Here is a 15,038-nt window from a genome sequence, read left to right as displayed (position 1 = left end):
CCCTCGCCTGACTGACACACTCTCTCACACACACACACACACACACACACACACACACACACACACACACACACACACACACACACACACACACACACACACACACACAGGCAACAGAAGGTGAATGTGTTAAGCTTATGTTTATGGGAGCGGTGGGGTTAGACGCAACATGCGAGCAGCAGCTAGAGCGAGAGAGAGCACAAACACACAGCGATCCCTCTCCAAACACACTAACGCCCATTTCCCCCCCTAATTCCATCCATAATAACAGTGAGGATATTGCAGGTTTTTAGTGTGTGTGTGTGCGTGTGAGCGTGTGTGTGTGTGTGTGTGTGTGTGTGTGTGTGTACACGCCGATCAATATTTGACACAACACCCTGCCTTTTCTTTTCAGCGTTCATTTGAGCACTGACCCACACTGACTGCATGAAAAGGCCAAAGAGAAAGACTGAGCCTGCAGACGAGGACGAGGGCTGAAGGCAGGAGGTGCTGGAGCCAGGATGGAGACAGACAGGGCGATGAGGGCACGGCTGATTGCTCTTTATGTGTGTGTGTGTGTGTGTGTGTGTGTGTGTGTGTGTGTGTGTGTGTGTGTGTGTGTGTGTGTGTGTGAGAAAAGAAAACAGTGCTCTGCTGGCATTAGTTGTACACGCAGGCTGGAATAGAACAATACAAACAACAACAGCCAGGGTTTCTCCTGCACAAACTTTCCCAGAGTCTTTAGCCCGCAGCTCAGCTAAACACACTGGCAGAGAGAGTGAGAGAGAGACACTGGCAGAGAGAGGGGGAGAGAGAGAGCAGCTCAAACCACTAATATACCAATTTCTACTTGGGGTGGTGGGACTCAATACATGCTCTGTATTCCTCCATCCTCTCTCTAGCCCTCTTTCTCAACGCCTTTAACCAACTCCACAATGCTTCCCTCTCTCTCTCTCTCTCCCCCCTCATCTTTCCTGTTTGCGAAAGGCATGAAATCTGGTCCGTCCAAATCGCGCTGACCCCTTGGACTGCCCTGGCGTGATGAGAACTCCTCCATGGCGACCATAACTCTGAGAAATCATAACTTATATCTTCAATAAAGTCAGAGCTGCAGTAACTCACCAGTAGAATAACACAGCTCTAATCAAATAAGGCCCCGCCGAGGTTTTGCAAGAAAGCCCATGTGTGTGATTGGGGGGCTGAGACGGAGCTGGAGACGAGAGGTGGTGTTGGTGGATTTGCTACAGCATACTGTACTATGGCCAGGGTGAGCGGAACCCCCTACCCCTCCAAACGCCATTCCTGCACCTCATTCCATCCTGTGTGGGACCTTTAGCGCCTCTCCCCAGGGTCCTAATGCATCACCTCGCTTTCCCAGAATTCGTGGGTCACACACGGTGATCCCGTCACACGTCAAGCATCCTCCTCGGCGACTGAAGGCAACAGCTTGCTCGGTGTTTCTCACACTTTCTGATCGGCCGCGTGCGTCATTTCTCTCAGGCTGCGGCCCCAATGTGACAGGACGAACACGGAGTTTAGGACAGCGGGCCTGTTTGAGAACGTCTGCAGCTGTTTCCTACATGGCTCTCTCCTGCTTTGCAGCTCGCACTCAATGTGGCTCTCTCGCTTTAACGTGACGGCATCTTCCACGACGTCTTTAAATAATCCCAGGCCTTTATCTGAGTTAAGGATGAAGGTCTGCCACAGAGGGTATCGCACTGTTGGACTGACCTCTCTGATAAGTAACGCTTGATGTCTGGCAGTAAATCTTCAGACAACCCCCTCCTGTCGCCCTTCCTACACCGTGAAAATGTCTCTCTTCCTCATCCTTTCTCATCATGTCTGCCTTTCCTGGACAGATGGTAAACACATCACTAATGCCTTGTATGTCTGTGTGTCTCTCCTCTGATGCAGCGCAGAGCCGAGCTGCTAAACAAGATCTAAACAATCACACGGGCAGAGAGGCACCGCTTCTCCAAACACGGCTAAGACCACGAGGGTTACAAGGTCAGTGAGCAGGTCTAAATGGTAGAATCTCCAAAGCCCTCCTCCTTTAGCCAATATCATCTATTCATTTTTCATCTCCAGCTCAGCCACATGTTGTTTCGGCAGTCATTTTCCCACACCCTATACTTTCTGATCTAATAGCTTCTGAAATCTATCTAGATTTGAGAGAGAGAGATTCTGGGTAAAAAAACAATCAAAAAAATCAAACAAACAAATAAATAAATAAACAAACAAACAAACAAACAAAAACATTAACAGTGTGATAAACCTGTGGACAGAAATGTAACAAAAGGTGAAATATGTAATTGCAAATTTTGGATGTTGACACGTTTTGTGAAAGACATGAAAACTTCTATATACAACACTATGTGGAACAGAACCCTCAGACAACTGACGCTGCCAGATGCTTTGTTTTCACATAACCATCTGGGAACGAGTTGCTCGGGAAACTGTTTCAGAAGGCAGGCACTTAAAAAAAAACTGCCATGTGATTGGATGAACCATCTGTCTATCACAGGGGCTCGCATCTCACTGGCATCACACCAAAGCCCGCCCATAGCTGCCTCATAGGACACTGATTGGTGTGTGAACCACTGGTGGTTCAGATTCAAACCAATAGATTGGATCTTGGGAAGATGCATTTGTTGTGTGATCGTGATGTCATGATCTCGCGTGAATCCAGCTGCCTCGTAAGGCAGACAGCTATAAGAGTTGATATTCTAAGCAGAAATTCTATATTTTAGTTCAAACATTCAAACAAATCAAATACTTCTAGTATGTTTAAATGATTATAAAATGAATAAAAACTAGATGTCAGCTCAAATACAGTAGCTTGAATAATCTGCATTCATCATCAGTGACCTAAACATTTTTAATTTTCTGCATATAATATAGAATTTGAATTCTGAACAAAAAGGCTTGCTACAAAAGAGACAACAAACTATGAGTAGAGTCAGCCAACTTCAAACAGACTTTCATGCAAACTTGCAGAAATAAAAGTTGGATTCTGCAGTTTAACATCTGTATTATTATGTTTTGTACAGGATGTGGATTGGTGGTTAGTTAAAGAACCCACTAAAAAAGGTACTGTTCTGCACATTGTAATACGTTGAGATCTGAACTTCTGACCCCCTCACTCACAGCTATGTGTTAACCCTCGCATTTGAATAACTGCAGCATTTGATCTACAATGAAATACTAATAACCACAATAAACACGACAATCCAAACACCAACGTGGCCACCCAAACTGAACACACACACGCACTCATCGGATCGCACACGGTGTAAATTTACGCCTCTCGGGTCCGCTCGCAAACGCGCAGAGCGGCGCGCCAAGTATACGGCCGTAAACCTTGTCTGTCAATATCTGTCTTCCCTCCTGCCATGATGAGAGGGGAGACGAGGAGAGGATCTCCACTGCTGGCCTGTGATGTTTAGACAAACACAGCTCATAACACAGAGACATCACAACAACTGCAGACATGAAAGGGGGCGCGCTCACCATCTTAAATAACTCACAACAGAGGGGAGAGGGAGGAGAGTTGGGAGGGGTGGGGGAGAGGTGAGGGGGTGCAGGGGCACATGGCAGGCGTATGAGAAACCCGTCTCCTCCTCCTCCTCCTCCAGCCCCTCCATCCCTCCTCCCACTCATAATTAGCGGTTCGGCGTCGGCGCTCGTTTTGGGTTACTTTCATTCCTTTTGCCCCCATTTCCATGAAAACAACAGCGGGACAAACAGGCGCACATGTGTCTCCCAGGATCCCGCGCCTAGAACAATAGCCGAGGAGGACGGGGCGTATGAGTTCACCGCAGATGAAAGGAGCGCAGAGGGGGAAAACACAGGAATTAGTGGGGTTTTCAAATCAAGTTTTCCAATTGGATAAAAACGTAGCGTAGCATTGGCTGGAACATCTTAAGGCGTAAGCTGCTATCCGCCACGGCAGGCAGTGGAAAGGATTTCGTCAAAACTGTAGGACTATCAATATGTCTTATACTCTCTCGTACAACAACCCCACAGTATAACAATGATCTACTGTAGTTATTTCGACAAATTATATTTATAGCACGTGTTAGCCAATTGAAAATAACCGTTGAGGCGATTGGTCTCCATTTTGTCGTGATTGCCCAAAACATGTGTGTCCAGTATCCTGGCGATTGTTCTGAGGCCTTTTCGAACAAATCCGTTAACAAACATTTCGCTGATAGATCGCTGAAGGCCTCTCTGGTTTCATTTGGACTCAGTCGCTCAGAGGACGTTCCAGCATGTGGTTACGGTCCTCCTTCACGCTGATGTGCTGTGCCAGATTCCCCCCTCTGCTCCAGATAGAGACCAGAGACAATTATAAGAAGACACATTTCTACAAATCAGCACACACATGATGAGACCAATCACACTAATGACGAAAGAAAGAAAGCATATGGGAAGGAGATAGAGAGGGGCAGAGTTAGCGGAGGAAAAGCTGTGAGGGGAGAAAAAAGAGAAAGACATTGGAAACCAAGAGAGAAAATAATAGATACACGAAATGGGGGGCGCGATAGAGGACTTTAAGCACTTCCAGACCCCAGCAGAGAGCATCTCCCTCCTCTCTGTGCCCAGCTGTCAGTCACGTTATGGGGGAGCCGAGGAGCCCGTTCTCTAAAAATCCTTCCACAGATGAGTTTCATTTCTAGCTCATACAAGATGACTCCAAGAACAACAAAAGTCAACCTTGCCAAACAAAGAAAAGAAAAAAGAGAAACTGCATGCATTTTTTCATCCACATAGTTCCTAAACAAATGCAAATAGCAGCTCCAGTTAAAAGCAGAGCAGAAAACCAGATACAGCTAATGTTGTCAAAACTCATAAACATTTAGACATGTACAGTTAGGCAGGACTGAGCTCTATATGCTGTGGTTGCACAGAATCAAACGTAGTGCCCTCTTGCCAACCGACTGGTTCCCATGTCACTAAGATGCTGCTGGAGTTGTCTTGCATGCTCTACCACGAACTTTCCAAACATCCAATCAGATAAAGCCTTGTTGTCGACTCAAAGGTCTCCCTTAGCATCACACAGGTCAAAGAATATGTCTGGGTTATTATGGCTAACATGACATATCCATTTGACACACTAGTTCCTAAACACTGTCAGAGGTGGCACACTTACTTAGCTGGTGGAAAACATGAGTCGGACCATGTTGCGGGTATACATATCAAACAGATGGCTTTGAATGCGATGACTTCACCTGACCATACACACGCCACTCGGGGGTCTGGTCCATCGGGCTACGTGGGCTCCACATGGAGCAGTGCCCCAGGGAGCTATGGCTAATTAATGACAGAGTGAGGGTGGCAAGAGTCTGTCTCTGATTGACCCGGGCTGACCCGCGCTACTTAGTTACCATAGTGACGGGCGAGTCCCGTTCCCTCCGGCTGACCGGTCGAATCCCTGGGGCGACAAGGTGGTCTGCAGGGTGGGCATGAGTGAGCAGAGAGGTGGAGAGGGGGGGGGGTGGATTGGGGTTTCAGATGGCTATCAGGCTGTTGCAGAGAGGGCTCCTTGTCCCCCTTTGCTCCACGACCTAAGGGGATCACTCCTACTTCCCCCTTACCTCCCTCTGTCCCATTCATCTCTGTCGACGGGACAGCAGGTCCTTGCCCACCCTGGGCAGTAGGGGGCACTGCCAATCTACTGTGTGCCAAGATGTGTCGGGCCGCAGGAAACTGCCCACATCAATTCTGAGGCTTCACTGTCCAGCCGCTCACAAGGCTCAGCATTCATCATCAGTCTAGCTGCTAGCACACAAAAACACACACTGTCATGTTTGCATCTGTAACACATGAGATGACTGGGGCTAGCGCTCCATGTGCCTGGAATAGTTGAGTTTCTCATCCCTTACTGGTCACCCCCGACTGATCTAGCCTTCGCCCTTGACTGTTCAATCACAATGAAAACTTCAATCGAGTCCCCCCATGCTCTGAGGAAGACGCACAAAAGAATCTTGGAATGTTTCTCCGTCTCTGCTTTAGACAGGGAGACACAAAGACACACATACACACACACACACACACACACACACATGGCCTGTGGCCTGTGACCTCCCCTGGCCTGTGCTCAGCAGGTAGTGACAAATGACCTGATAGATCATCTGTCCTGAGGTGGAGCTTTTCTGCATGGAACAGAGAGCCTGTGTGTGTGTGTGTGTGTGTGTGTGTGTGTGTGTGTGTGTGTGTGTGTGTGTGTGTGTGTGTGTGTGTGTGTATGTGTGTGTGTGTGTGTGTGTGTGTGACACAACAGGAAGCTCAGACACTGTTACCAGCAGGAGCAAATTAAAGGGTGCGAGTGCATGCACACGCACCCCTTAATGGATATGGGATTGACACACATGCACGCACGCACGCGCACACACACACACACACACACACACACACACGCACACGCACACGCTCACTCACACACACACACACACCAACCATCACAGAAAACAAAAAGCGACTAGCGACTGGTGACTGGCTATTAAAACAGAAGTGATGAAACGGGCTGTGTGTAGATGCCATGGTGAGAGTCAGGAAGATGTGAAGCTGGTTCGGTGGCCTGCTCTGTCTGGGACACTGGGTCACTGTTCGGTCTCCTGCGCCCCAACCCTCCCCCCTCCACCACCCCTAACGGTCAGCTTTTTCTAGGACCTTCCTTGTTACAATCCAAGGGTGAATGCTGGGCACTGTGGGGGGATTTTCCCCAGTCTGTGGTGTCCTGCTGGAGCACGCTCAGAATGAAGTCTGACGCCAGGAGGCCAGCTCAGCAGACCACACTGACCTGATTCACCAGAGCTAGAGAGTGTTATAGGGAGCTCCAAGAGCCCCTCTGATCATGTTCCCTGCACCACCTCAGCCAAACCCTGGAAGATGGCCCTGCAGCTCAGCACAACATCGTGCTGAAGTACCAAAAGTGCACTTAAGTGGACTGGAGAGAGCAGCATGGATGTCAGCTTTCTGCACCTGGGAAAGATCAGACATTGTACTCCAAGTGTGAGAAAAACAAGCTTCGTTCTGTCGTGGCTGTCAAAAATGTTGCGCCTAAATCCTGCAAACACAGAAAAAAAACCAGGCCACATGAAGAAAAATCCTCCTGACGTGAAGGCTTCTGACTCGGCAGTCAAACAGCCACAGTAAACAATAGAGACCAGTACAAAAATGTGCCACAAATGCACGGGCGTGGTGAACGAAACTCTGACTCGATATAGGACCGTTGCAAAAGAAAAGAACCTCTTAAATGAAGAGAAAGTGTTGGGAGTGTTAAACACTTAGGAGCCCATCTTACTCCCTCAGCCTTAACATTCAGAGTAGCTCTATAACTCTATGGCCATTAACACCAAAGCAATTCCTATACAGTTTCAGTTCAGTGGTCTGAGATATAGATTGGGGGGAAAGATGCTTAGCAGAACATTTAAAATGCGGCACATGCAAATGACTATTGAGCTGAGAAATGGAGCCGTGGAGCCAATGCAGTTGAATATGAAACAACTCCATTGGCTCCTCTTGTGTTGGGTGTTTTGCAGGGCAGACAGATTGAGTCGGCTCCTCTTGTGTTGGGTGTTTTGCAGGGCAGACAGATTGAGTCGGCTCCTCTTGTGTTGGGTGTTTTGCAGGGCAGACAGATTGAGTCGGCTCCTCTTGCGTTGGGTGTTTTGCAGGGCAGACAGATTGAGTCGGCTCCTCTTGTGTTGGGTGTTTTGCAGGGCAGACAGATTGAGTCGGCTCCTCTTGCGTTGGGTGTTTTGCAGGACAGACAGATTGAGCAGCATCGCGGCCAGGATGCCAAGTCGATTAAGGATGAGTAAAGCTGGATGCACGGCGAGCCGAGCACCTATCTGTCTGAGAGGCGAGAGGTAATGATAACAGGAAGTGAGATGAGTTGGTGTTGCCCCCTGGCCTACCAGCCCATCACCTCTGTTAAAAAGGTCCCTCACTATAAACAGGCCTCTCTCTGCCTATTAAACAGATAGTACATTAGGCCCGCGCTGCACGGACCAATGTAAACACAGCCGTCTCAGGGTGCTGGGGGGGGGGGGGAGGAGGGCGGGAGATGGGGGGCTATTCCTGGGTCTTCCTGGGAGTGAACTCCATCATGACTCTGCTATCCCCGCTATAATCCTTCCCAACTAAACACAGGAAGGAAGAGATAGGTAAATAAGTCACTCTTCTGATAAACTTTTCTCAGCTTGCCATTTTTCTCTACTGTTACATGGCTTGTTATTCTTCAAAATATGTGGATATGACTGGAGCAGAGAGGAGTATATGTTTTGTACGTGCATGTGTGTGTTTAGAGATCATCGTGACATGGCTAAACAAACACATGGTAAACACAACATGTTTAACTCATTAATGTCCTTGTGGAAGCTTATAATTTCCTATACAGGAAAATTAGTAGCTTAGCTGAGCGAAGCACAAATCCACTGAAAGTTTTCAAATTGGTCAAAGTATGAGGCCACAGTGCAAGTTTTAAAGCAGTAAAATGAATGGAAGGTAAATGGAGGTTTTTATTAGCTTTTTCCCCACATTTTTTTAAAGAAAGTCAACTTGTTTACCAATTAAGGCGATATTGCCTGGGTCCAGACCTTGGATCTGCCCACTCCACCCAGTTGAGTTTTGGCTGCTTCTGAGAGGATCCTAGAAGTAAGAAGAAATCCACCTTCCATCCTAGAAGATGGAAATGGAGTGTAACGACTAACGAGTTGACAATTCAGTCCGCTATCAGACTCTGCATGATAAATAGTAAAAAGTAAAAAAATGATTTTGTCATGTGTAGCCACATGTCTTGACAGTTTACACAGCAAATTTCGTGTTTCCATCTGTATAAAAAAAATCGGTGGAGTTTTTCCTGAACATATATAGTGTTTGGACATAAATGGCTCAAAGGGGATGGCAGGTTAAAGTGTAGTTTGGGGGAAAGGGCTGGCCAGAGGAAGATGTGAGAGAGACAGAGAGACCTCTTTGTCAGGAGACAGGGAGGAGGTGACTGAGAATGGGGCCCTGTGTGTTTTCTCCAGGCTTATCATTCCCCGTGTTTCCACTGTTGCTCCAGGGCGGAGGAGGCTACAGAGAAGATCCACAGGAGCTGGATAAGGGGAGAACGTGGTATGGGGAGTGGATGGATGGGGAGACGGTCAGTCCAGGTCAAGCCAGATGTAAGGCTATTAAACGGTGGGGAGTTGGAGGGGTCAGCGGTGCTGCACATCTCAGGCCAGCGCCTTGCAGTCATTCACACTCATTTGTTACACTCTCCAGCAGAACGCAGCAGAAGCCCCTGTGGGGGCAGGAGGAGGGGGGCAGCAGAGACAGAGAACAGGGGGGATGTCTGGGCTGTGGGGGCAGGCTCCATACCCTGGGGAAAGTCCAATTACAGGCTTAGAGCCCCCTGTCTGTCTGTGGCATGCAGCGCAGATAAGATGAAAGTTACATGGGACCAATATCAACATGTTTCCCTCTGTCGCCATACCAAATGATACAATCCAGATGTTACATGTAGAAATGCTAGTTAAGTATTCTGAGGGTCGGCTCGCCTTCATATGGCTTCACATCACCGAGAAATGACACAGCGTTTGCTATCAGGCTACCGACATTCTGCAGAGCTGTGAGTTTGAGGCTCTACAGGTCTGCGTCTGTCCAGGAGGGGTCAAGGGGTAGAGGTGAAGGGTCATGACTGAGTCTCTAGGGCAGCACAGAGACACTGTACTGGAGGGCTGAGCTGGAGTATCTAGGTCACCACCAGGCTCCAGCCTGGGTATACAGTGAACAGTGTACAACACAACACAACACAACGCAACACATCACAACACAACACAACACAACACAACACAACACAACACAACACAACACAACACAACACAACGCAACACAACGCAACACACATACCGTACACATATACATACAAGCACATCAAATGGAGTACAGTCAAATATAGCAATCAGTCTGAGAGAGACACAGCTTGAAGAATTAAATATAACACAACAGCAGGTATGGTCGGTTTGTAGTGTTACCTGTAGGACTATTGAAGATGTGGGGTTGGAAGGTAAGACAGGTTCTGAGACTGAGGGTCATACCCGCGTCCCTTCTAGGATCACTTGCAGTACTGTAGGTGTTGCAGTTTTCAAAATGACTCTCATTTGGATATTTATGTTAGGATATAAGGGAATTAATCATGTAATTACAAATTTAATTTATGTCAATTGCAATTTTTTTTAAGGAGGCAGGCTGAACAACAAGGCCAGATGATGAGTTCCCAGTGTATTTACATTTTTCCAGCTGTGGGGCGCGACCGCAACTAAATGAATGTAAGGGACACCGGGTTTGGGTTCATAGCTCCAATTTAACAAATATGTTATTCTAAAGCACAAACATGCAGCATACACGGAAAGAAAGTCTGAGTCAGGCAGGCCCATGGGAGGAGGGGACATATTGTACGGCCTACTGTTAGGCTTGCGTCTGACCAGTAATAACTGGGAGCTGGGATGTTTGCAGAAGCAGGCCCTGGGTACTCCCAGCAGAGCAGAGCAACAGGCCGGGGTGAGAGAGGCTAGCTCCCCTCCGCTGCTCTGCTGTCACTACCATATTCAATGATATGACAGACCACGTTCTACTCAGCAGTAGACTGCATGGTATTAAAGACAATAGAATTCTAGCCTTAAAAATTAGATCCTTAGAGAGAAATCTAGTCTGGACCTCAGTCTGTCTGTCTAATACATGGAGTAACTCCTCCAAGCATCAAGTGTGCTCTCTATGGGAGGGATGTCGTCCATGTTTAGTGGAGTTGGGCAGAGGCTCTGGCTGGGCCGTTGATGGGAAGGCAGCGTAGTGTGCCTGCCTGTGATGTTCTGGGAAGTGGTGAAAGAGAGAGTCTGTTGAGTTGCTCCTTGGCCACACCACCAGGCCCTGTCCAGCGCTGAAGACATCTAGCACACACATTCTGTAACTGCGGGCTGGACCCGACCCAAGCCTGCTCAATCTGACCCATTCAGACCCAGGCCCAGCCATATGCCAGACGGCCAGGGCCCGGAGCATACTTTACAGCAGGGGGGTAGATGCAGGCAGGGTGGCAGTGCCAGCCAACTGGATATCTGGCCATCTCCAGCAAATATAAGACGCTACTGAGGGGTAATCATCTCACTGGCCTCCATCGAGGCAATATATCACAGCCTAACTAATGTGTCAGCTTCCATAAGCACATCTGTCTCCCTAACCTGCCACCTGTCAGCTCCTTTAACCACACAGGAATATTGCTTTACAATCAAAGTGTACCATTAAATATTACTAGTGGCACAGTATCCTCGGGAGGGCTTTTATTGTGAAAGAGTATATGCTATCCACCTTGGCCATGATGTCTATGCGTTTTTCTTCCGGTGTGATCCTCCCAGCCTTGTTGCTGACAGCTTGACACCCGTCTGGGCGAACGGAGCAAATCACTAATCAGGTCCAGCTTGGCAGAAATATCGTTGATAAATATCCCTTTAAGAGCGCAGTGCGCAGCCTACTGTGGCTAATGTTAGCGGCTAGCTAGCTATGTTACATGGCAGTAAAACACCACTAAATGACCAAATTGATTTAACTTTTAACCATTTCGAGTAACACTGTTTCCATACGGACCCCCAGCGTTGGTTAGTTGTTTATAACGTGACTATTATTTATAACTTTGTTATACTCTGCAGCCAGAGTATAACAAAGGAAATGGCAAGCTGCAACAATAAGTCACGTTAAACTGGAACTTGCACCCACAATTATTTGTACAGTGGGGCATTCAAAAAATAAGGTGGATACAGAAGTGCTGTCTCACAGGCAAAACACTACGTTGCTGCTCAGGGAACGTTGTCGAGTTCACCAAGTAACTATTCCGCGGATTTTGATGTAGTGGAGGGATTTGCATAAGGAAATGTATATTGTTGTATGTATCTACACACTAATCATGTGTTACATGAAGAATATGAAGAACTCCTGCCCTCTGGCAGGAGATACTTAATTCCAACTTTCAAGAAGGTCAGACTAAGAAAGTCCTTTATACATCAGTCGATCCTGAGGCTTAATCAAGAACATGGCCGAGGGTCAGTGGAGCAGTGACCAGTGCTCTCTGTGTGCTGTATGTGTGTATGTATCTTTGGATTTTTGGTTTTGTTCTCTTTGTCATGTGTTTGTGCGTGGGACTGCCGCTGTCTTGCAAGACAAATTTCAGTGTGAACTGACAATAAAGTATATTGTATCGTATCGTATCTATAAAGTGTTGCATTATGTATTCCCTCATATTACACTGTACATATCATGCCTGTCCCTTGTACATAGTAGGCTCACTTGTTACACATGTATCCAGTATCACACACATGTATCCAGTATATGTACAGTAATTCTATATTTTGACGTCACCAGTCACCACTGCGTCAGACCCTTCTTCCGTGTGCCACGTCACCTCACCCTTGCCACGTATGCTCTTTTATACAGGTGCGGCAGCCCCCACCCAGCTAGTACAGCCTTACGAAGACGAGCGAGGTTGAAACACGTTGCGTTTTGTTGCCCGTGTTATTTTGATTGAAGATGTACATTGTTGGTACACTTTTTCAGTACACTTGTACATTACTTCTGTATTAAATTGTGCTCCTAAATATCCAAGAAGCTCCCTTTTTTCCCTCTTTATTATCACAAGGAAATGTATAAACTAGGTTAGGCCCTGAACTCACTGGCCCTTTGCTGCCACACAGTCACTGCCCACTCCAAGGCCCCGGGCCCCGGGTCGCGGGACACCACAGAGAGAACACACGCTGTCCAGCAGCACGGTGCAGCCGGCTCTGCCCGGCCCGGTCAGACCCACAGCAGCCCTCACACACTCAGGCAGAGTAAACACCGGCCAACCGCCCGGCACAGCTAAAAGGCATTTCATCCCCGGCATGTTCTAATGCAATTAACTTCTCGAGCCAGAGCAAAAAGCTCACATGGAAATGAAATAAACACAGGGGGCACAGAGGACACACACAAGTCATTTCAGTCACTTAATACCTCAATAAAACCCGGGGCCGTTTTGATTGCAAACACCGACTCTCACATGAGGCTCAAGGCTTCACTGTGAGATTTGATTTCTGAAGAATGTATTTTTGAATACAGGCCAAGTGCTATATATACTATGCTGTGGCTAACTACAACAAAAACAACTGTCTGTTTTTAACATAGTCACCATCAACTTGATGGTATACCCAATGATCCCACCTGAGTACAGACCCCCTCCTCAAGAGCCTGGCAGGTATGAGACCGAAACACAGAAGAGCTGGGTCTCAAGTATCCAGGTCTAGTAAACAACCATGGGGATGGGAGAAGGTCACAGTGGAGTCATGGAGGAACATGGATACTGGAAGTTATAAGCCCTAGAATCATCTTCCTTTCTTTAATAAACCAGCGACGGCCCCAGCTAAGGACCAAGGTTTACAAGCTTGTTTTCAAATTCCAATTTGGCATGGGGCACTGGGGTGAGCTTGATTTGTTTTTCCGTTGCTTTAATGAGTTCCTAAATACTGTGCTGTCCTGCTGCTTACTTTACAGCTTCAGAGTATCAAGAGACTCCATGAAAATAGCAAGGTAAGAGAAGGCGGAAACGGTTATTGCTTTTAGTATTAGTTAGCTTAAGACAGACTATAGCATGGCGCCTGTCAGCTCTGTGCTCCGAGTGGGTGAGAGTTTCCAAAATATCTGCAGATGGCTGCTAAAGACCTGAAGTGTGAGGAGAACAGGTGATGACTGAAGCTGGTCTGGCTTTTCACTTACTCTTAAACTGTATCTCTCTCTCTCTCTCATCCCCTCTGTCTCTCTCCCTCCCTCCCTCTCTCTCTCTCATCCCCTCTGTCTCTCTCTCTCCCTCCCTCCCTCTCTCTCTCTCTCTCTCGGTCGTGCGTGCCCTCTGTCTCTCTCCCTCCCTCTCTCTCTCTCTCTCATCCCCTCTGTCTCTCTCCCTCCCTCTCTCTCTCGGTCGTGCGTGCCCTCTGTCTCTCTCCCTCCCTCCCTCTCTCTCTCTCTCGGTCGTGCGTGCCCTCTGACCCTGCCACTGCCCGACACACGTGGACATCCGCCTCTGTCCGCCCCCGCAAAGCAGACCTCTTCCTCCTCTGAACCCGACAGCCTGGAAAACAGCGTACTGGAAATCTGCCTCTCTTTTGCAATGTTTACTGGATCCAAATGTTTTCCCTACAAACACAACTGACCTTGTTTATGAGCTCGAGGAGGCTGTGTTTTTTCCTCTCTGTCTAAAACTCTGGTTTGTGTCTCTGACGTCTCATAAACTTCCATTGGTGTGAAATAATTTAGGGCTTTCAGTCAAATGGAGCATTCATGCATTTAATAACATTCCATGTTATATAAAAAAAAACAGTTGATTGCATCATCTAAAAAGTTAATATTGTGTAAGTAAAGAGTTTTTTAAAAAAGTGAATAGCTTCACTTTCAGGCCAGCATTCTTTTCTGTCATTGGAAGTATCACATTCTCTAAATGGTGGCTCTCCCATTTTGGACGGAGCCTTTTGAAGAGCTTTTCATCGCCTGTAAGTGAACACACACATATGGAGAAGTGTTTTGCGTGAGACGTGTGTGTACCTGCAGCAGCAGCCTCTCGAAGGCCAGGCAGGCGTCCCAGCGGGGCAGGCCAGGGTGGCGGAGGGTCTGGGCTGTGGCCAGGCCCAGCTGGAGAACCCCACAGTGACTCTCTAGCGCCCCCCAACTGCTCCGGAACAGCTGCGTGTACGAGCACAGCTGCTCGGGGGTCACACGGCCTGGGAGCAGGGAAGGGAAGGAGATACAGTGATCAGCTGGGGGCGAAATCTGGAGCCGTCACAAAATCATTCATCACTGCCGGGTATAGTACAGCACTTCCACATTCCACCACTGCATTTTGACGCTCCGCCTAATAGTGTTTTGTAGCAGAGTCTTACGGCCACTCATTACTAACCAATACAAATCTAACAAGGATGGAACACACACACACACACACACACACACACACACACACTCACAGACAGATTCACTCACTCACTCACACACACACACACACA

At 47.8% G+C, this 15,038-nt stretch overlaps 1 protein-coding gene across 1 annotated transcript in view; it reads right to left on the bottom strand.

The window, feature by feature from the left end:
* Positions 1-15,038, bottom strand: part of scfd2 (sec1 family domain containing 2) — a 118,421-nt gene that overhangs the window by 84,221 nt on the left and 19,162 nt on the right. Inside the window, exon 4 of the mRNA XM_083648394.1 lies at positions 14,584-14,759. Coding sequence (XP_083504520.1) covers positions 14,584-14,759 — 176 coding nt within the window. The remainder of the gene's footprint in view (positions 1-14,583; positions 14,760-15,038) is intronic.

Source organism: Poromitra crassiceps (assembly GCF_964638095.1).
Source record: "Poromitra crassiceps genome assembly, chromosome: 12".
NCBI classification, from domain to species: domain Eukaryota; kingdom Metazoa; phylum Chordata; class Actinopteri; order Beryciformes; family Melamphaidae; genus Poromitra; species Poromitra crassiceps.
The sequence above is the reverse complement of the archived record's forward strand: the minus strand, read 5'-3'. Positions and strand labels throughout refer to the sequence as shown.